The following is a 20,240-nucleotide window of genomic DNA, read 5'->3' on the forward strand; positions in this document are numbered from 1 at the left end:
CAGCATCGTGCTGGCACATGGTTAGTACTCCATCAACACTGCTTGAATGACTCAGTGAATAAGCTGTTGGTGTTAGGTGCTGTCAAGTCAATTCCTACTCATAATGGCCCGATGTGACAGAGTAGAACTGCCCCATAGGGTTTTCTTGGCTGTAAGCTTTATGGAAGCAGATTGCCAGGTCTTTCTCCCATGGAGCCCCCAGGTGGGTTCAAACCACCAACCATTTGGTTAGGAGCTGAGCGCTTAACCGTTGCACCACCAGGGCTCTAGTGAATAAGCTACTGGACTGTTAAGATGCCTAAGAGCAGCAATCTATAAAGTCACAGTTGTATAACTGTTATGAATGTCAAATCTTACACTCTAGTTCCAAAAGCCAACTAAAAAGATGGGAAAGAGTTCAGATTTTACTCTCATAAGCAGCAATACTGGGACCAAGAGTCAGCAGGTGGAGCACTCACTTAAGGGAGGCCACGTTTGCTTCTCCCACCCCCTAGCCACACCCACCACCTACCCATTTCTCCTGGAGCCGGTCCACCTCCTCTTCATGGGCTGCCTTCTGCTGCTGCAGGGCAGTCTGCCTCTCTTGTTCAGCCAGGGCCAGCTGTCTGGATGCTGCATCCCGCTCCTGCTCTGCCCGTCTCCGTTCAGTGTCCAGTTCCAGCTTCAGGCACCTCACCTCCCCTAAGATGCCAGGGACAGGTCTCTGAACCTCTGCCTCACTCCTCCCTCCTATTAACATTCTCCCCCTCCCCCACTTCACGAGCACCTCCTATCTCAGAGGCCCTGGGCCTGGCTGGGGAAGGACCTTAATAGCCTCCCACTGCCTGGCTTTCAACACTCCCATGGAATGGAGTGGGCACCATCCCAGTTGGGTTCTCACCTTGGATCACGTCTTTGGCTTGCGTAACAGTTTGAATCTGGACCTCCAGCTGCCCCTTGGTGACCTCTATCAGAGAATTTTGTTGTTGGGCCTCATAGAGACTGCTCTCCAGTAGCTCCTTGGCTGAGCTGCAAGGTTCAGGAATCAGGAAGAGTTCTTACCCTTCAAGTCCCTTGTTGTTCATGTGCCGTTGAGTCAGTTTTTTTTTTTTTTTTAAGATTCTTTAAAACTTTTTTTCTTTTGACATAATTTCAAACTTAAAGTTGCAAGAATAGCACAAAAAAATTCCCAGATATCCTTCACCTAAATACTAACATTATACATTTGCTTTATCCTTTTCTCTGTACACACATACACATACTGAGCTGGTTTTTGACTCACAGCAACCCCATGTGACACAGCAGAACTGCCTTGTAGAATTTTCTAAGCAATAATCTTTATGGGAGCAGATCGCCAGGTCTTTCTCCCGCAGAGCAGCTGGGTGGGTTCAAACCTCCAACCTTTTGGTTAGCAGCTGAGCACTTAACCACTTTGCCACCAGGGCTCCTTCGCCTTCATTAAGAAGAGTTGGTTCTAAGTACTAACCACCTGGAGAAAGTTAGGGGGGTAACTATAAATTCACAACTTTTTTAGAATCCAACCATGTAGGGCAGGGAGCTTATGTTGGCTACCCCTTGCCTTGCAAAGCTCTACTCTGCCTTTGGCTGAACTGGGTCTGGGCCCTACCTGAGCCCCAGTAGTTGCTCAGAGAGGCTCTGCCGGTCCCGCTCCACAGCTTGCAGCCGCACCTCTAAAGCCGCCTTCTCTCGTACTAGGGCCTCCTTCTCCTGGACTGCCCTGGCCAGAACTTCTTCTTGTCGCTTTGCCTCCTGCTGTAGCTGCTCCAGCTGAGCTGTGGTTGCCTCCTGCTGGTGGCACACCTGAGGGGAAGAATGTGGTGAGACACAGTAGGGACAGAATATTTCTTCGGGCTACCCGCCAAGGTAGGGCCATCGGCTCTTCAGAGATTCTGAGCCCAGCTGTGAGCCCTGAGCACTGCCCACGCCACTCGATTTATCTACTTCCCTGATCAACCCACAGAGCACCCAGCCCAGGAAGCCCGCTCTTCCATAAGCAAGACTCTGCACTACAGACTGCAGGAGACCTGCCCCTAAGGAACTTTTAGTCTCAAGAAGTAAGACACACATGTAATACCAGAAAGTGATCAGTACCCTGAGAAAGAGATGTTGAGAGGAGAAACAATGTATAATTATTAGGGCACTAAGAGGTTTGGTAAAGAAGATAGCGACTTTTGAGCCTGGTCATTGGTTAATTTTTTTTTTTTTTTTTTTAATGGAGTCCCTGCTAAATGCACTGTGCTAAAAGCTGGAGGAATAAAAACAAGCAAGACACAGTCCTGCCTTCAAGGAGCTTTTGGTCTAATGGTGGAGACAAGTCAATATAGTATGAAGGGTGTGATAGCTGAAATAAGCCTGAAGTGCTATCAAGCACAGGAGAGGCATCTAACTCAAACAGGGGCTTGTGAAGTAGGGGGTAAGGGGAGTGGGAAGCAGAGAAGGATTCCTATACAAAGCGAGGGGAGAGGAGAGTCAAGTGATGCTAAGGTGGCACAACTTGTAAAGAAAGGGGCCACAGAACTCCAAACTGTAAGTGATCTCTTGTATAGGTACTGTCACTGTCACTTTTGAGGGTTAATATGGAGAAGAGGGATCATGGAAATTTTTAGAAGAAAGTAGTAAAATAAATTTAAAAAAAAACAAAAAACAACTTGAAAGCCATTTCTGTAAATAATCATATTTAATTTATACAAATGTATACGTGTATATGTTATGGATTGAACTGTGAGCCCCAAAAATATGTGTTGTAAATCCTAGCCTCTATGCCTGTGATTATAATTTCATTTGGGAATGGGTTGTCTTTATTATGTTACTGAGGCAAGATTAGTGTAGGGGGCGTTTTGAGTGACTCTCTTGAGACATAAAAAAGATTAAACAAGCAAGCGAGAGAAGCAGAGATGGGGGAAGAGAGGCACAAGCCACATGAAGATCACCCAGGAGCAGAAGCTCAAAGAGACAAGGACCTTCCCCCAGAGTCGACAGAGAGAGAAAGCCTTTCCCTAAGAGCCGGCACCCTGAATTCGGACTTCTAGCCTCCTAAACTGTGAGAAAATAAATGTGTTAAAGCCACTCATTTGTGGTATTTCTGTTACAACAGCACTAGATAACTAAGATAGTATGTATAAATACACACCCCATTTCTATATATTTCTTCTTAGGAAAAATTTGAAGATTATACCCCAAATTCACAGCACTGGCATTTCTAGGATGTAAGACGTCCACTTTTGGAATCATCTCTATAATATTTTAATTTTGTATAATGAGCATGTATTATGCCCTAAGGTGATGGGGTTTAGTCCATTTTGTCTTCTCACCTCGCTCAGCTTCCCTTGAATTTCTTCCTTCTCTTCTTGGATGCCCCTGAGATCTGCCTGCAGCTCAGCCTCCGTCTCCTCTGCTTTCTGCAGCTGTGCCTCCAGGTGAGTTTTCTGTTCCCACAGAGCTTCCCTGCTCCTCTCTGCCTCTGCCAGGTCCATATGCAAAGCATTTCTTGCCTGCTCTGCTGCCTCCATTCTGCTGCATGCAGACTGGTTCTCCTGTTCTAACTACTAGCCAAAAAAGGAAAGGGATAAAGGACATCAAAGACAAATGGTTACAGTTTAGGGATCAGGTGCTGAAGCTGAAATCCAAGTGAGATTTGTATCTATTCTCCAAAGATGAACACAGAAGTGCTTATAAGAGAGAGGAAAATCCATTCATTTGAACTAGTGCCTATATTCCAGGTACTAGATGGGCTGGATGCTCAGGATAGGGATCAAGAGGGCAAAACCCTGCTCTCAAAGAATTCAGTAAAATGAACACGGAACATTTCTGGGGCTCAAGGGAACAGGGGTAGGGAGGAGATATGCTAAATTTGTACTATAAAAAGAAGATTCTTTAGGACTTAGGCTCTTTGGCAGATCATCTTCTGGTGACAGCTATTATTTCATGGATTAAAAACAGGATTAAAAACCTAAACGGTCTTCCTTCCACAGGACACGGGGCTCCTTTCTAGCCCTGGTGATCCTGATTTATCCTAAAGTCCAAAGATGGGTTTTGTTTTAGGTGTGGGAAGGGAATATTTTTAATGGCTAAGGTCAATCCTTATAGTCTTTGCTCTGCTCTGCATTGTAAATGTTCCTTTTGCTCATTTTACAACTACATTTGGGAATAATCTGTCTTGGACTTTTCCATATGGGGACTCTTCCTTGTCATGGGCACCAGCTTCAGCTGCCACTGCCTTGCCCTCGATCAGGGCCCAGACCTACCTCAGGGATCAGAGAAATTGTTGCTCACCTGGAGAAGCTGCTGATTCAGTCCAACTTTATCTAAGGCCAAAGCCTCATTTAAGGCACTGAGCTTGACAGCTGCAGCCCGAAGATCAGCTACCTCCACCTTCAGGCTGTTCTCAGAACTCGATAGCTCTGCAATTGACTGTTCTGCCTAAAAACAAAGAGGGTTAGAGTTCCAGACTTCCAGTTTGCCTGCAACCTTACAATGCTCACATCCCCAACACCTGCTGCTTTCTTTGTACAAAGATCAGTTAACGCTCTATTCCCTCCCTTTCATCCTAAGGAAGCTTTCCTTTCTGTCATTGATGAGTAAGACAGCAGCTCACAGTATAAAGGCACAGGCATAGGATACATAACAACTACAACTGTAATGACTCTATAGAAAATGTAAGCACGAAGTGGTCTGGAACGCAAAGAAGGCGTCAGTTCAGTCTGTGAGAGGTAAACATGCTTGGTAGAGGAGTTGAGAACTCAGGTATGGAGAGATGAGGAAGAGTGTGCTGGCTGAAGAGGGAGGACAGAGGCAGTCCAGGCAAAGGGAAGAGTATATGCAAAGTATTAGCGTCAACAAAAAACATGGTATAACTGAGAATGCAATTAGTGCTGTGAGCAGGAGCAAGGAAGAAAGGCCTGGGGGTCTACTTTTGGAAATCAGCCAGTGAAACCCCATGGATCACAATGGACCAATCTGCAACTGATCATAGGGATGGTGCAGGACCTGACAGCATTTCATTCCATCGTGCATGGGGTTGCCATGAGTCGGGGGCCAACTCCACAGCAGCTAACAACAGCAGGAGCAAAGCTATATGAGAAGTTAGAACAGGAAATCTGGAGCGGAAGAGGAAGCTAGAAACACAGTTTGAGCCAGATGGCAGTAGGCTTTGAATGTGGCACCAAAGAGCTCGGAAGTCACGTTACGGTTTTAAGAATGAGACTGACATAACTAGATTTATACATTAAAAAATTCATTCTAATTCCAATATAGAGGGTATGCTGGGAGGGAGAGAACCCAGAAGCAAAGATAGTAATTGACGCAAGAAATATAAGGGGTCATGGCTTGAAGGGTGAGGAATGAGGCAGGCTGCATACCCTTTATCTAGAAACACATTTTTGGAGGCCGCCCACCCAGCAACTGAGGGAGGAGGCCTACGCACCCTAGCCAGCGCTGCAGTCACTTCTGCTTGCTCCTGCCTCAGTAACTCCCCTTCCAGGCGACTCGACTCCAGGGCTTCCCGAAGAGTGATCAGTTCACTGAGGGATTCCGACTGTTTGGCTTCCAGGCCCACCAGCATCTCCTGACTAAGATGGGAAGGAGAGGGGGGCTAGAGGAAGTCTTAGGGAGTAGCCACCCCTAAAGGTAACAGGAATATAATTACCTCTGCTAGGCAAAAAAAAATGAAGAAGGTCTCTAAAAACTGAAAAGGAAACATCTCCAAGACACAGACTTAGGTGAAAAAAGCAAGGTGCTAAACAGTATATACAGTATGCTACCTTTCATGCAAGAAATTAGGGAAAATAAGAATAGAAGCTTGTATTTGTATAAAGCAGCACTAGCAAGATAAACAAGAAATTAATTAAAATGGTTATCTGTCGGAGAAGGGGACGTGGGATGAAGGGGGCAGGGGCGGGAGTGAGACTTCTCTGTGTATATGTTTTTGTATAGTTTTGATGTTTGAACCATACAAATGCATAACTGATGGAAAAAATAAAAATTTTAAAACATATAATCATCTCTGTAGATTGTCAGTCTTTCCCCTTGGTACCTGGGAGATCACTCTGAGCACAAGTCATGACCCTTACGGCAGTTCTGCAAGAGTCCATCATTCATGCCTACCGGGTGCAAAGAACTAGGGCCAGGAGTGGAGGGGGCATACCATAGATGGAGAAGATACAGCCCCTGCTACCAGGTACTGAAGACCTACATTTGTCAGGCTCTATGCTGGCATTTTGCAAACACTGCTCTAATCTTCCCCACAAACCTTCAAGGTAAGAATTATCCCAATTTTACAAATCTGTCCAAGTGGCAGAGTCGTAATTTAAACCAAATGTTTGCCTGGCTCTAAAGCCTTTGCTCTTTCCATGAGATCACAGAGGGAGTTCACAGATTAGCTGGGGAAATAATCCAAAATCAGGGTCCCTTTCCTCTGGGTTTCTGTTACTTCCCATTGTAAGTTCTACCCTTAAGCCAGTCCAGCCTACTCTAACATGCCAGGAGCTTTCCTGCCTCCTTTCCTTTGCTAATCTGTTCCTTTAGTCCTTCTTCTACTCCCTACCAATTAAAATACATCAAGCCCAGCTCAAAGGCTACCCCTGACCCATGAAGCTTTCCCTAGTCCTCAATAATTAACTGTTACTCTGACCCCCACAAAGGACCTGACCTGAAGCTCTATTTAACCTGTATTTCATGCGGCCTCATGTCAGTTAGCTGTTAACTTGTCTGTCTTCCCCACTAGACTAAGCTCCCTGAGAGCAGGGCCCATGTCGTGTTCATTTCTGTATCCCCCACAGTGCCTGACCCATTGGGGATACTCAGCAAAGTCTGGGTGAACTTTCTGTATTCATCTTTCTGCAAAGGAAGGAGCAGTAAGCTAATCTGAATTCACTGCAGGCAAGGCTTCAATTAACTCCACTTTCTGAGAGAGGGAAGTGGGCGGGGATGAGGAAGGGTGCGGAAGAAGGGAAGTCCAGGACCCAGGGAGGAGGACACCGGGCAAATTTACAGGCGCTCCCTTTCGCGGACAGCCAGGTGCAGCTCCTCCTGCTGCTCCTCCTTCTCCCCCTGGGCAGAGTCCCCCTGCAGCTGAAGCTCCACATTTGCCCTTCGCAGTCGCCAGGCCTCTTGCTCCAGCACTTCCAGTTGCTGCTGCAGCCCTTCCCTGGCCTTCTCTAGGAGCTCTCGTTCCCTGGAAGAACAAGGAGCCAGAGATGAGCAGAGACCTTGGGACCCAAAATCCTTCCTAGAAGCAGACATCACAGGGTCAAAGGAAAGAGGTGCAGTTTCCTTTAAGCATCTCATCTTCCCTTTTGTGTGGGAAACCTTTTTTAGAATCACCAAGACCCAGCACCGCAAATGGGAAGGAACAAGCAGCACTCAAGGCCAGGCAGCCCTGAGTGGCCCTGGGTGGCAGGGAGAACAGGGTCACCAACCAAAAGCATGATGGAAGTGGATAAATGGCTGCAGGAGGACTGACAGCACGGCTGGAAAGATGGAGGAACCACCTGCTGCTCACTTGCTGAGTGAGTTCACCTCTCCCTGGAGGTCCACCGTCTGCCCTGCCAGGGCATCCCGCTCCCCAGTGAGCCTCTGCAGCCGCTGTCGCAAGGCCTCACCCTCTTCCTCCCACTGGTCATGCTGCCGCTGCAAGAGGTTCACAGCTTCCTGACAGCCGGAAAGCTGCTGCCTTAGGTCCTGTGGAGGAAGAGTCGCAGAAACGGGATGATGTGCTGCAGGGCAAGGGCAAAGAAGGGATGCCACAAGCCCCAGTGCAGGGCTGGGCAAGGGGCTGGTATAGCAAGGGTAAGCTGAGAAGAGATGTGACCAGTTGAGGAAACAGAGGATGAGAGGTCACTGGGCTTCTGCGGCTCCTACAGTCTTAAAGAGTTTATGATCTGCAAATGTTTTGTGACTTGAGGGCTCTGGGAAAGCACAGAGGTACAGTGGCATGGGGGAAAGTAGTGCTGTGATCCTCAGAGTCTCCTAGGGCTCCAGTTGCCAATGTTTGCATAGTGCTATGCGGAGTGTGCCACTGGCATGGAGAATGTGTCTGCTATCCACAAATACAATTGGGCAGACACCGAGAGATTCTAATGAGCACTCTGGAGTGTTAACCAAGCACCTCATGATTGGTCAACAAAGTGAAAGGGGCAATCCAGGCTGGGGGGTACCTGGGGCACAAATCAGTTTAGATACTTACTCTTGTGGCTGAGGAGGAATGCTGAGAATTCTCACCTGCACGGCCTGGCGTCTCCGGGTCAGCACTGAACGCACAAGAGTAAGAGCCTTGTCTGGGTCCTGGGTGTCAAGCTGGGAGAAGAAGCTACTAGAATCCAACTCCAAGGAGCTCTCATGACCGCAGGCTTTGGCCATATTGTCCCCTTCTTCCATCATGGCCTGAAACCCAACACAGGGCATCACTACCCTACTGACTAAGACCTAGGGTCTGTACAGACGACTTACTCTATAACCTGGACACACATGATGTTTTCCTTCTCAACTCCTCTCCCCAGGGAGTAGGACATAGGTGGCTAAGGGCAAAAAAGGCTGGTTCCTTCAACTCTCCACCTTTGGTCCCCCAAACCTAGGACTAGCAACAGGGCTACAACACTCCTTGATGTAATCACAAATGAAATAAGGAAGGAAGAGGAGGCTAGTGAGGTAATGGAGGCCAGAAGCCAGCATCTGGCCTGAGAACTGCAGCTGGCAACAGGAAAGAGGGCCTGTCTAGACATGAATGCTTAGCTACCCCTCCCTTAGGGTTTCAGTCTTCAAATACACTCAGAGAACTCAGCCCTATAAGGCCCTAAACCCAAATACCTGCAGAGAGTGGAAATCTAGGCATGACTGAGAAGAGAGTAGTGAGGCATAAACTAGTTACCATGAACAAGAGGCTCACCAGTACCTGGGTTATATCCTTGATCACCTGCTGTAAAGAAAGCTTCTCCTCTTGGGCATTCCTACTAAGAGATGTCTCATGTTCCATTAATTCTGCATGATTTGTCTCCTGAACAGGGAACAAAGCAGAGCCTATGAGCCAAACTCTCAGAAGAGAATTTATAATCTCTGGTCCCACATCAACCAAAGTTTCATTCTGTCTATTCTGTCAACCTACTTTTTCCCTGACCACACATGAACCCTAATGGTGTCCCTCAAGAGTCTGAAGACAATGCAATGCAGTGATTAAAGAGTTCAGATTAAATGATTAAGATCTCCAAATTAGATTGCCTAGATTCCAGCTCTCTTGCTTACTAGCTTGGTGACTCTAGACAACTGCTTCTTCGAGCCTTTGTTTCCTTGTCTTTAAAATAGAAATAATTAACAGCAACTACTTCATAGATTTGTTTTGAGGTCTGAATCAAAAAAATGCATTGAAATCACTCACACAGTACCTGGCACAAAGCAAATGCTCAATAAATGAGTTATTATTGGATGGGGAGATGGCTGCTACCTCTGCACAGCAAATTGATGCTCAAGACCTAAGAATAAACCAGAGAAACCTCTGGGGCCAAAGCCAGACATAACTTTGAAGACTCAAGATTTCCTCCCTTCCTATTTATATTTGTGTTGGTGAAGGCCTGAGGACATAGGGTAGCACAAAAGGCCCACTCAGGCCTGCAGCTATGTTTGTTCAGTCTATACAAAATCTAAGGAGCCCTGCTGGTACAGCAGGTAAGCAGTGGGCCACTAACTGAAAGGAGAAAGACCTTCGCAGGAGAAAGACATGGAGATCTGTTTTCATAAAGATTACTGCCAAGAAAATCCTATGCGGCAGTTCTGCTCTGTCAAATGGGGTTGCTATGAGTTGGAATGACTCAATGGCATCCAGCAATAACAACATACAAAATCTGATGCAACATTTAAAAATTGAGATAATTCGCATTAAAAAAATCTGAATTTCTCCTCCCATCTTGACCTCAGGACCCAGCTTCTCTCAATATCTTAACAAGTGGACTACACCCAGCCCGTATTCCTACATGGCAACAATTTACACAAGTTGCACAGTGGATGTCCCCTTTAAATGAGACAAGAATTCTTAGCTTCCTACAGTCCCTACCACTCCTCAGTGTTTTCTTAATACTGACATCAAGTGTCCCCTGTAGTACTGAACATTAAATATGACAGCACTAGAAAACTAGAATTCTTCCAGCTGAACCCACTTCACTCCTTTATATTATCTGGGCCCTATAGACATTTGAGTTTGCAAATTCCTGCCCCAAACAAACCAAACAGGCATAAACAATTCCGGCTCCCAGCTGACCCTAGCTTGGATAAGAAGATTAGGGGGCTGTGTATGGATAGGGGTTCAGGATCCACCTAAATTCAGAGATTTGAAATTTCTTAGTGATAAAGGAAACTTGAAATCAAGACAGAGGGTCTAACATCCAGTTTTAGAAAATCCCTTGGACAACATCCCTGGCAGATGTTAAGCCAGTGACATAAACCTCACTCATTCACAAGACAGAGTGTTCAACTACTGAACAGCTCTAGCTATTAGCCAAAATCTGCCACCCTGTAACTTCTAGCCATTGATGTTGGTTTTGCCCACTTAGAAAACAATAAAAAAGGCCTCTCTCTTTCAGATATGTGAAGGCAGCCATCATGTCTTCAAGTCCTTTCTTCTCCAGGCTAAACACTGCCATATCCCTCAGTTTCTAATATGACAAGGTTCTGAATCTCTCTGCACATTCCTGGTGACTCACAGATTGCCCGTGTGCTTCTTAATGTGTGTGCCACTTCTCTCTGATAAGGACACAGTACACGCATACACACATACATAGGGATATGGTAGCGATAGCAGACAGTAATGTTTATTGGATGAATAAATGAATGAGTTAATTAACTTACAGATTCAGTCACAATTAACTTTTTTACTTCAGAGGATTTCACAGAGGAACATTTAACTGGTGCCCTCCACTACCTGTCCATAAAGGACAAGGGACATACAAGCCCCTTCCCAATTCCTTTCTAGAACAAATGAGCATGTACCAGGATCTCCATGGTCTCTCTCAGAGCCTTTACCATCTTTTCATACTCTTCATTCTGCTTCTGGGACTGGGTCAGCAGAGCAGAGAGCTCGGTTACCCTAAAGAGAAGAGCACAGCACTGTCACCTGGGCCACCCACTGCTGTGGACAGAGCTACTATGCAGCACACCCCAACCCCAACACAGATGCTCCCCCTGCAGCCTCCCCAGAGTCCCCTGGGTGCCCCCAGCCCCGCTGCACTCCCTGCACACCACATGATGCTATAGCCTTGAATAGGGGGGAAGCCAAAAGCCACTCAGAACACATGCAGGGATTTACCACATCTCAAGGCTGGAACACATGTTTGGGGGCCCAAGAGCTGAAGGGAAGCCCTGGCCCAGGCCCTTCCAGGCCTCGCTTGATCTTGAAGTCAATAAGAACATCAGAATTGCCACATGGGATAGTCCCAAGGTCCCTCCAGCCCAAGATTCTGACTCTGATAAGGGAAAAGGAGGGACATTTGGGGGGAGATTATGGTCCACTTCCCTGAAATTAACCTCCAAGTTCATGGACATCGCCAAATATCTTTATCACTTAATGCTGTATCTTGGAGCTCAATGCCTAGTATTACATATTTATTGAATGAGCATCATTTTTTTTTTAAAGTTTTAATATTTTTATCCTATACCAGCTCTAAGAGCCTTAACTCACTGGATGGTCATTCAATTATTGTATCATTCAACAAACATTTATTGAGTGTCTATTATATGGCAGGTGAAGTGCAAAGCACTAGAAACACAAAACTTACTAAGACATGGCCTTTGCCTGTGTATGTCTCAGTGACTCCATGACCAAAAAACAAAACAAAACCCCTGCAATTTATGTACACTGCCAGCAGGTGGTGACACAGCCCTCGTCATGGGGTATAAACTCAACTTTGGCCAGAGATTCAAATGGGACTCTACTTAGGTACCTTCCTGTCTTCTTACCATTTTTTAAAAATTTATTTTATTATAAGGAGCCCTGGTGGTACAATGCTTAAGTGCTCAGTTGCTAACTGAAAGGTCAGCAATACAAAACCACCAGCAGCTTTGCGGGAGAAAAGACCTGGTGATCTGCTCCCATAAAGATTACAGCCTAGGAAACCCTATGGGGGGGCAGTTTTACTCTCCTATAGGGTCACTATGAGTCAGAATCGACTTGATGGCACACAACAACAACAGCATTTTATCATAATTCAAAAATAAAAACAGCCTAAACAAAAAAAGAGGACCCGGGGACTAAATATTCAATAAGATACAATGTGATCAATGCTGTAACAAACAGGATGAAAGACCACAGGGGCACAGTAATGTAATACATTAGTTCTGCCTACAGAGGTCAGAGGCTTCATAGATGAGGTGGCATTTGAACTATGCCTTAAAGGATAAGGCAGAGAGAAAGGAGGGGGGCATTCCAGGTTAAGGTCAGCATGTACAAAGGCAGGGAAGCATGGAAGAGGGGATGGTAAGCAGTTTGGTGTCGAAAGAACACAGAGGCATAGCTGGCTCTATAATACGAGAGGAAACAAGCTGCAGGATAGTCTGAGGGCAGAGGCCAGTGACATGCCCCAACTGTGGCATCAGGTTTCAAACTAGACTCCCTCTGGCATATTTCCCTTCCCCTCTCATGGTAGGAATGCTCTTGGCATCTCCCCTGCCTATACCTGAATCCCCGAGGGAGTCAGCTTGCTCTCAGTGAGCTCCTCCTAGAACCCCTCTCACCGGTCCTGAAGCTCGGCCTTCTCCAGATCTCCTTGACTCTTCAGGTGTATTAACTCCTGGCTCTTTTCGTGCGCTTCCTTCTCCAGCTCCTGGGTCTTGGCTAATAGCAGCAGCAGCTGGGCTGGCTCACTCCCGTCCAGTCTCCCAGATCCATCGGATTCCCGAGACTGTGTTCCCATAGTCAAGCGCAGACAAGAGGTCAACAGTGACCCTGAAAGCCTCATGTGCTCAGCCTTTAGCTCCGTCAGATCTCTGAGTACAGACAAGGAAAACAGCAGACTCCAAAAGGGACCAGGGAAGGGAACATGGAGGTCAGGCCCAATGAGACCTGAAGAGTCTGTCTGGGAAAAATCATCTGAATCCAAAAACCACCAGTTGCCATCTAGGCATTTCTGACTCATGACAACCCCATGTGTGTCAGAGTAGAACTGGGCTTCACAAGGTTTTCAATGGCTGATTTTTTAGAAGTAGATTGCCAGGCTTTTCTTCTGAGGCATCTCTGGGTAGACTCAAACCTCCAACCTTTTGGTTAGCAGCTGAGTGTGTTAACCTTTTACACTACCCAGGGACTCCCAGTTACCAATCAAGTACCCCAAATAAAGCCAATCTCCCTACTGTCCTCCTTATACCATGTCTTCCCAACAACTCTTCCCTCTCCCCTCCCCACCGCCCTGATGCCCCCTTCTAGAGCAGCCCGCCATCGTAAGTCCAGAACTGGTAGGCGCAAACTCCCTCCCTTCTTATCCCCACACTGACCTGTCAGTGGCTGACTTCATTTCCAGGAAGTGGCGTCGAAAGGTCACCACCTGCCTCCATAGGCTGAGAAGGCGACCATGCTCCCCTTTCAAGTAGCCCTTGAAGAACTGTGTGTTCAGAAACCCAGGTCATACCAAAGGGCAGAGGACTATCTTTTGCCGACAAAGGAATGTTGGATTCCTCCTGACTACTGGGGCAGGGGGCAGGTACTTACAGGAGATAATTGCGAATGGCAGTTTATATTCATGTTATGTTGAAGGGTTTAATAAAGTTGGCAGTGAGAGTCAAGGGGTCAAAAGACCTGGGATGGGAATATGGCCTACTTGTCAGCTAGATCAGAAAAGAAAATTTCTCCCCAAAGATGTCAGGAGATGCCATCATTCACAGGCACTCTTATCTTGAACACAAGGAATTCTAGGCAGTGCCATTAGTATGTTGCAATTGTGTCTTCTGAGAACAATCACCACAACAAAACCACATCTTTTGATGTGCTATGACATCACCTGGGCTATAAAACATTGGAAGCCACACAGTGTGAACTATTTTCTAAGTAGAACTTTAGTAAAGAAAACAGATATATATACATATAAAGTGTGCGCATGCGCGCGCACTCACACACAAGAGCCCTGGTGGCACAGTGGTTAAAGCGCTCACCTACTAACCAAAAGGTCAGCAGTTCGAACCCATCAGCCACTCCATGGGAGAAGATGTAGCAGTCTGCCCCCGTAAAGATTACAGCCTTGGAAACCCTACAGGGCAGTTCTACTCTGTACTACAGGGTTGCTATGAGTGGGAATCAACTCAACGGCCCATAACAACAATAACAACATGCATATATAATGCACGTGTGTGTACACATATATATACACACACACAAACACATGGACATGCAAATATGCATAGGAAAAAAGACTAGAAAACTATATACTAAAACGTTACCATTAGTTACCTTCAGATGGTGAGATTATGGATGATTTTTATTTTATTCTTTATTCCTTACTATATCTTTCAAATTCTTTATAATAACACATATTACTTTCATCATGGTGGGGCACAAAGGAAATACTTGCACATGCTTCCACCTATTTCCTTTCAGAACCGTAGGACGGCTTATTTGCTTCCTCAGGAGGCTAGGATCTCAGGGGCAGTGTTGCATAGTAGCGAGCGCCAGACACATCTGTGCTGGACTCCAGGCTCTGCCACTTTTTAGTTGAGTGACTTAAGGCACTAACTTCTTAGTCTCAGTTTCCTCAACTATGAAATAAAGATAACAACTTCTACACCTCCTAAGGTCATGTGAAGATAATATATACAACAAATGTCAGGGGCTATGCACAGTACCTTACACACACTAGCTGCGCAAGAATTGGGAGCTAGTACCATTATTATCATAGATTTATAATGTGGATTAAGTGATATAACCTATGTAAATCACCTAGCATGATACCTGGCACAGAGCAAAGACTCAGGAAACATTAGTTTCCTTCAAATGGGATCTAAAAATTTCCCAGGGCCCATATCTGGTCTTTCTTCCCCCTGCAGACCTCCAGACTAGGGGTGTCAGTAAGTTTTTAGAACTATCAAACCTAAACTAGTCACTTTTGCAGGAACAGACTTGCTTTGAGTATCATGCATCTGCCAGCAAAACCTAGACTAGGCAGGTAAGGGCAGAACTAAGCTGAGGGCCCAGGAGGTCAGAGCTGCCTGCATGGGTTGTGGCAGTTCAGTTTCCACCCAAGCCCTGAAGTTAATCCCTTCCAGCACTACCAGGGCAGTGCCCAGAGTGCACAGCCCTCTTCTTGCATTCTAGCTTCTATTACTCCTACCTCCTGCTCCATCTGCCACTGGCTCTCCTTCCTCATTAGCTCGTCCCGGGCTCGGCTCCAGTCCACTGTCAATTTTTCCACATCTTCCCGAAGGGCTTTATTCACCACGTCAGCTTTTTCCATGTGTAGCCGAAGCTGGGTGTTCACCTCTGCTAGATTCTCACACCTGCACTGGGGAGGGGTGGGAGCAAGTACAAAATAAAAGTCTGGCTCAACCCTTGGATCTCTTGGAGTAAGATGACAACCACTGGAATTTTCCACTGGCAGGAATTAGAGGCTAAGGCTGAAGTCCATGGTTCTACTCCCCATGTTAGCCTTCAGGACAGAGGCTTCCCATCAGCCTTGTTCACCCACTGGCCAATCACCCAGCCCAGGGAATTTGGGGTCCATCACCTCTGTTGCTCGTCCTCCAATCGGATTAGCAGCTGTTCCAGGTTTGACTCCTCCATGCTTTCCCACCTCTGAGGGATCGGTCCCTGGCCAGACAGAGACAAGCTTTATTTACTTCCTAAAAGAACATCACTCAGACTAACTCCCTCATGCCCCTTCAACACCAGCATACTTTCTTTTTATTCCCTCTCCCCTTTGTAAGCAATATTCTTTTCTCAGTCACTGAATGCCGAAAGTAAATCCACTGCATTTCTCTTTCTCAAAGTGAACCAGTGACCCCTTTTGAAAGATGGCATTTGGTAGTGAAAAGAACCTTCAACTTAAGAATCATTATCTCTTTCACTAATGTCCTTGACTTCCATTACACTAACTTTTGGACCCTGGAAAATTACTTAACTTTTCCGGGTCACAGTATCTTCAGCTACAAAATGAAGGTGACAGCATGTCCCTCACAAAGCTGCTTTGTAGATTAAGTGAAATACTTATATGACGATGCCTAACGATGCCTGGCCTACACATAGGAGATGCTCAGTAAGTGTTGGTTTTTTTCCTTCCTCTGAGAGAACTTTCCTGAGGGAAATGGGAGAAGGTGCAGAGAGGGAGCTGGAACAGAGACAAAAACTGGGTTTTTCAAAGCCGGTTGTACCCAGTTAACAGCAGCAATAAATCACAAACATGTTTTTCAAGCCCACAAAGAAACACATTTCTCTAAGACAGATAAACACTGACACCTGCTGGAGGAAAAATGCATTTCTTCCCTCTAATTCCACACTTTTCCCAATATAAGTCCCTGGGTGGTGCAAATGGTTGACGAGCTTAGCTGCTAACCAAAAGATTAGTGGTTTGAGTCTACCCAGAGGAGCCTTGGAAGAAAGGTCTGGTGATCTGCTTCTGAAAAATCATCCACTGAAAACCCTACGGAGCACAGCTCTACTCTGACACACGAGGTTGCCATGAGATGGAATCAACTCGACGGCAACTGTTTTTTTCCCATTTGATTAAGTTTCCTGAAGCTGAATTTCATCCTTAGAGAGCAAAGGGTTGGAATCTGATGGGTTGAGAATAGCTAGGTCCACTGAAGATATCTGGGTGATAAAGCTCTCCAGGACTGAAGAGAGAGTGACTTCCACCTAACTCCCCCTTATCCAACCCCAGCCTCCCTCAGTCAGCAAATGAAGCCTAAAAAGGATATTCACTTAGGTCTCATGGGGAGCACAGAACTCAACCTCACTCACCCCAGTGGCTTCTAGCCGCTTCTCCAGCTCTTGGCACCAGTTCCGGTACTGCAACACCTATGGAAATAGAGCAAGTCCTGGGTAACAGGCACAGCTGGCACAGTCCAAACCAAAGAAACCCACCTCCATCACCCTTCCCCCAGGATCTTGGGTGAACCTGTTGTATATAGGGGAACTGGGTGATGAGAGTGAGGAAAGGCCATAGCATCTTATAGTTTCTACTTGGCATTTAAATAATACTTCTAAATGCCTCTTATATAGGCTTTGGAACCAGAATACCTAGGGTCAGGTCTTACATCTAGACTAGGAGAGCGCATGTGAACAACTAACTTAACCCTTGAAGACTCATCTTTAAAAGGGACATAATACATAGCTCATGGGGCAGTTGTGGGCATCAAAGGAGAGGCTGTGTATAAAGCTGGAAGGTCTGGCTTCCTCATTTCACCAAGCTAGGTCTGGGCCATTCCCATTACATGGTTCTGCCTCCTGCAAGCTTTATCCCAATGTGGCACCCAGCTCCACGGGGCACTTTTCTCTTTTCCCCTCCCAGAAAAGGCAGCTGCCTCACCTTGGCCTGCAGCTTCCTCACAAGGGATGCTTGCCTCTGCTGGGCCTCCTGGGAGCTCTTCAGCTTTCGCCAGGAGGCTGCCTGGTTCTCTGCCATCTGCTGCTGTAGTGCCAGCACTTGCCCCTCCAGCACCAGCTGCAGTGACTGGGGCTTCATGTTGTTCAACCCAGGGCCTCCTGTCTCCATGGGCACCAGACAGTAAGGCCACAGGCCCCTAGGCAGCCAGAGGCTGTACACTCCCAGCAGGGTTTCTGACCATTGCTGTGCCACTTCGACCTCCTTTTGAGCTGGGGACCAAAGCACATGATGGAGTTGAATGGACTATCTAAATCACTCAGATTTATTCAAAAAGCGCTCATTAAACCTGGCAAAGCTGGGTTAGAGAAAGTAAACAGGCTCCTTTACTACAGGACTTCTCAGAAGCTTTAAAATACTCATACTTTTTAATATGGATCCTAATCTCTAAGGGAGTCCTGGGTGATGCAAACAGTTAACATGCTCAGCTGCTAACTGAAAGGCTGGAGATTCGAGTCCACCCAGAGGCACTTCAGAAGAAAAGCCTGGTGATCTACTTCCAAAAAACCAGCCAACAACTGGTTTACTGGTAATCTCTAAGAGCGGGCAATGATGCATAGCATTTCCCAAATTTATTTGACCATGAGACAAGCTCCGCACTAGACCAAGAGCTCCTGGTTCACCACTGAATCCCTAGTGCCTAGCACAGTCCCAAATGAACATTTATCAAATGAAGCACTGAAGGTACTCTTAGTCTAGCAGGGGAGATAGATACAATCACAGAACAATGTGGTATGTGCAAAAATAATAGAGGCATCACAGAATAATATGAGAACACTAAGGAAGTGCAAAGAAGCCCTGGTGGCGCAGTGGTTAAAGCACTCGGCTGCTAACCAAAAGGTTGGCGGTTTGAATCCACTAGCCACTCTGTGGGAGAAAGATGTGGCAGTCTGCTTCCATAAAGATTACAGCCTTGGAAACCCTATAGGGCAGTTCTACTCCGTTCTATAGCTTCCCGATGAGTCGGAATCGACTCAACGGCAACAGGGAAGGAAGAGCACTTAGCTCAGTCTCGGGGGCTGTGAGCTGTGTGAATCATCATCATCATCAAAGTTAATACTTGCTGAGTGCTTCTATGGGTCAGTCACTTTGTTAAGTGCTTATATGCATTATGTCATTTAGTCAGCACAAAAATCTTGAAATCTTCCAATGCCTTTCCATCACACTTCAGGGTATTATAACTCTTGATGTATAGATGAGGAAATAGGCTTAGGAGGGCTAAGCAACTTGTCCCAGGTCACATGCTGGTATTTGGTAGATTGGGGATTTGAACACAATAGTCTGACTCTGAGAAAGAAAAGGGATGGCAGGCATTCCAGACAGGGGACTCAAATGAGAGGTAAGAAAGAACCCACTGCAGCAGGATGACAAACCCTCGTCACCTGCCAAGAGCTGAGCCACACAGGACAGTGGGCCACAGGCAGGCAGGGGAAGCCAGCCGAACCTGGGAGAGGGGGATGAACAGTGGTAAGGAAGAATTTTGGGTGTTCGTCCAAGCCCTGCCTCTAATGTGCTCTGTGACCTCAGGTATGTCACTTGCCTTCCATGCCTCATCCAAAAATGAGGGCGTCCAGCTACATGACCTCTGAGTCTCTCAAGTCTCTAAATCCCATGGTAATCCTATAATAACAATGTCGGGGGGGGAGGAGGAACAAGACAGGTTAGAGCTCTCTCATTTTATTAGCCCTGAGACTCCCACCAGCAGGGTTAAATAATGTCTATATTTCCAACCACCTACCAAGAGACTGCTGTATACAGAAAATGCAAATCTAACATTTGCACACACACAGGGAGTTTCAGGGGCCCCAAATCCCTTTAATGCACAAAACTGTTGATCTCCTACATTCTGGCTCAAATGCTACTTCCTATGATGCTCTCCCAGATGTATTCAGGAAGAGTTAATCACTTTTATAGCTGATTTTAATACATATTCTATATTCCATTTTATCATTATTTGTCTAATTTCTCTACTAATCTGTGAGTGCCTCAAATGTAGGGGCTGTCTAACTCATTTTAGTCTTTAGTACCTCGTCAACAATGCAGAACGAAGAGATGTGTGTGGGTCTCACTCCTGACATACATAAACTGTTGGCCAGAGGTTACAAATCAGTGGCCTGTGGGCTCTTTTCAACTATTGCGTGGTATGCACAGTGGCTTTTAAAAATTCAAATTAAGTGCCAACATTTACTATTGGCAGAATGCATATAAAAATCCAAATTTCTGGCTCGAGAGGCCCCCCACTGCCTATTCTCTCCCTCACATTGATACCAGATTCTCATTATCCTTTATCGTTGCACTTGTGCTGTTGTTTTCTTCTAAGAGTTACAGAGGAAACCTCATTTTATTCATTTACATTATCTGCTGGGCAAATGAAGATGGCTGAGTTCGCAGAGCCTGTATTAAGCAGTAGGGAAAGTGCATAAAGTAGGAAGAGGAGAGTGACGCCAATATGGGCTTGATGGCACCAACACCCAAACTGCCTCTTCCTAGTCTATAATCCAGGGTAATACAGCCTTCCCCCTTACTCCAAACATTCTCCTTTTCTGTCCTTCCCTTCCACCGAGGCTGTGTCAACCAACTCACCATGGCTCTGTGAAATGCTGGCTCTGCTGAATTAAATGGAACTCAATCCCTGTCTGCCAGCTAGGACAAACCTCCCAGGAAACTGCTCTCTATCCC

The 20,240-nt window shown here is 46.2% G+C and overlaps 1 protein-coding gene across 2 annotated transcripts in view; it reads right to left on the minus strand.

Moving 5' to 3' along the window:
* CEP250 (centrosomal protein 250) overlaps positions 1-19,012 on the minus strand; it is a 44,284-nt gene extending 25,272 nt beyond the window's left edge. Inside the window, exons 1-17 of one of the 2 annotated variants that reach the window (XM_004370580.2) lie at positions 17,487-19,012; positions 16,919-16,975; positions 15,687-15,769; positions 15,294-15,459; positions 13,468-13,574; positions 12,712-12,963; positions 10,972-11,068; positions 8,888-8,989; positions 8,218-8,379; positions 7,499-7,677; positions 6,989-7,171; positions 5,423-5,567; positions 4,273-4,419; positions 3,312-3,542; positions 1,607-1,800; positions 881-1,008; positions 512-681 (exon numbers count right to left, since the gene is read on the minus strand). In XM_004370580.2, the coding sequence (XP_004370637.1) occupies positions 512-681; positions 881-1,008; positions 1,607-1,800; positions 3,312-3,542; positions 4,273-4,419; positions 5,423-5,567; positions 6,989-7,171; positions 7,499-7,677; positions 8,218-8,379; positions 8,888-8,989; positions 10,972-11,068; positions 12,712-12,963; positions 13,468-13,574; positions 15,294-15,459; positions 15,687-15,769; positions 16,919-16,975; positions 17,487-17,672 (2,589 nt within the window). In that variant the 5' untranslated portion in view covers positions 17,673-19,012. Of the gene's footprint in view, positions 1-511; positions 682-880; positions 1,009-1,606; positions 1,801-3,311; positions 3,546-4,272; positions 4,718-5,422; positions 5,568-6,988; positions 7,172-7,498; positions 7,678-8,217; positions 8,380-8,887; positions 8,990-10,971; positions 11,069-12,711; positions 12,964-13,467; positions 13,575-15,293; positions 15,460-15,686; positions 15,770-16,918; positions 16,976-17,486 lie in introns of those variants that run through there. The other variant, XM_023725045.1, reaches the window with a different exon arrangement.
* Between the last annotated feature and the right edge of the window lie 1,228 nt (positions 19,013-20,240).

Source organism: Trichechus manatus, unplaced genomic scaffold, assembly GCF_000243295.1.
Source record: "Trichechus manatus latirostris isolate Lorelei unplaced genomic scaffold, TriManLat1.0 scaffold00008, whole genome shotgun sequence".
In the NCBI taxonomy this organism is placed as follows: domain Eukaryota; kingdom Metazoa; phylum Chordata; class Mammalia; order Sirenia; family Trichechidae; genus Trichechus; species Trichechus manatus.